The sequence below is a fragment of the Plasmodium gaboni genome (assembly GCF_001602025.1).
Source record: "Plasmodium gaboni strain SY75 chromosome Unknown, whole genome shotgun sequence".
NCBI lineage: Eukaryota > Apicomplexa > Aconoidasida > Haemosporida > Plasmodiidae > Plasmodium > Plasmodium gaboni.
The window spans coordinates 1-1510 of record NW_017385398.1 but is presented as its reverse complement, the minus strand read 5'-3'; the positions used below and the strand labels follow the sequence as shown (position 1 = coordinate 1510).

At 18.1% G+C, this 1510-nt stretch overlaps 1 protein-coding gene across 1 annotated transcript; it reads right to left on the bottom strand.

The window, feature by feature from the left end:
- Positions 1-145: 145 nt before the first annotated feature.
- PGSY75_0022700 (putative U2 snRNP-associated SURP motif-containing protein) lies at positions 146-1331 on the bottom strand (the record flags this gene model as incomplete). Its single annotated transcript, XM_018783371.1, has 5 exons — positions 146-339; positions 500-599; positions 745-827; positions 947-1034; positions 1269-1331. Coding segments are annotated over 5 exons (528 nt in total), but the record flags the coding sequence as incomplete, so codon positions are not given.
- Between the last annotated feature and the right edge of the window lie 179 nt (positions 1332-1510).

Sequence of the window (1510 nt, the reverse complement as noted above, 5' to 3'; positions counted from 1 at the left end):
AAAAAAAAAAAAAAAAAAAAAAAATTAACATATATAATAAATTTTTTTCTCACCATGCAATTATATAAAAAATTAAATAATATATATAAACAAATACATGAACATGACAACATATATATATATATATATATTTATGTGTTATTACTTCGGGGGATAAATTTCCTAAATATAAATTTGCTATTTTCTCTTTTCTATGAATATAAGATGACAAATTTTCATTTTGTTCTATCTCCGTTATTTTTTTATTTATTTTTTTTTTTTCTTCTTCCGATTTGGCTAGCTGAGATTTTTCCTTCAAGATTTTCCTTTCATCCAAAATTTTCTGTTTCAATTTTATTTCTTCAAAAATAAAAATAAAAATAAAAACAAATAAATATATATACGTCTAGATATATAAACAGAAAAGAAAATATTTACATCCAAAAATATGTTTTTTCTATAATATATATATATGTACGTGTGTGTGTGTGTTTTTTTTCCTTTTATATTTTTATTTAACCTTCTAAAAAGCTATCAATTTCTTTTACTTTTCCTACTGTGTTATTTTTATTTTCAATTATTTCTTCAGTATTTTTCTTTTCTTCGATTTTTTGATCGATCTATAAAAGAACAAGTAACATAAAAAAAACATATATATATATATATATATATATATATATATATTTTATGATATGATAAAAAAATAAAAAAGCATATATAGATAAATATATACATAAATATATACATATATATATTAATATTTACCTTTTGTTGATTATTTCTACAAGTTTCATCTTGGAATTTTTCTTCTTCAAATAAGGTTTCAAATTTTGAGCTAGGATTAAGACCTTTTCCTATCAAAATTAAACAAGACAAAAATAAAATAAATAAATACATACATACATATATATATATATATATATATGATGCTGTCATGTTGTTACACTTTTTATATTTAATTTGCTACCCTTAACGAATTTATGACGATTATCTAAATCATTGCCCCCTTCAAATGCACGAACATATTCTGCATATATTTTTGCGGTTTCCTCTTCCTTTTAATTTTAAGGAAAAAAAAAAAAAAAAAAAAAAAGAAAAATATATATATATATATATATGTTAATATGTATGATACAGGTGTTTATATGTATTAATGCTTATAAAAAAATTTTTATGTTTTAAGTTTTAATTCAACAATTATAATATATATATATATATATATATATATATATATTTTTTATCATTTCATATTTCTATGTATTGTATATTTTTCTTTCTTAAAATAATACATTCAATTTATCATCGTCAAACTGTTTTTTCTTTTTTTTATTTCGATTCAGCTGGATATACATTCTTAAACATATTCAACATAAATAATATATAATCTAATTGTCATTTTTTTGTGGAAAAAATAACACTTTTTCTGACTATATATTACATCATAAAAAAAAAAAGAAAATAAAATAATAAAAATTATAAATGTGATTAAAATAATAGGGGTAACTTTATACAAAAAAAAAAAAAAAAAAAA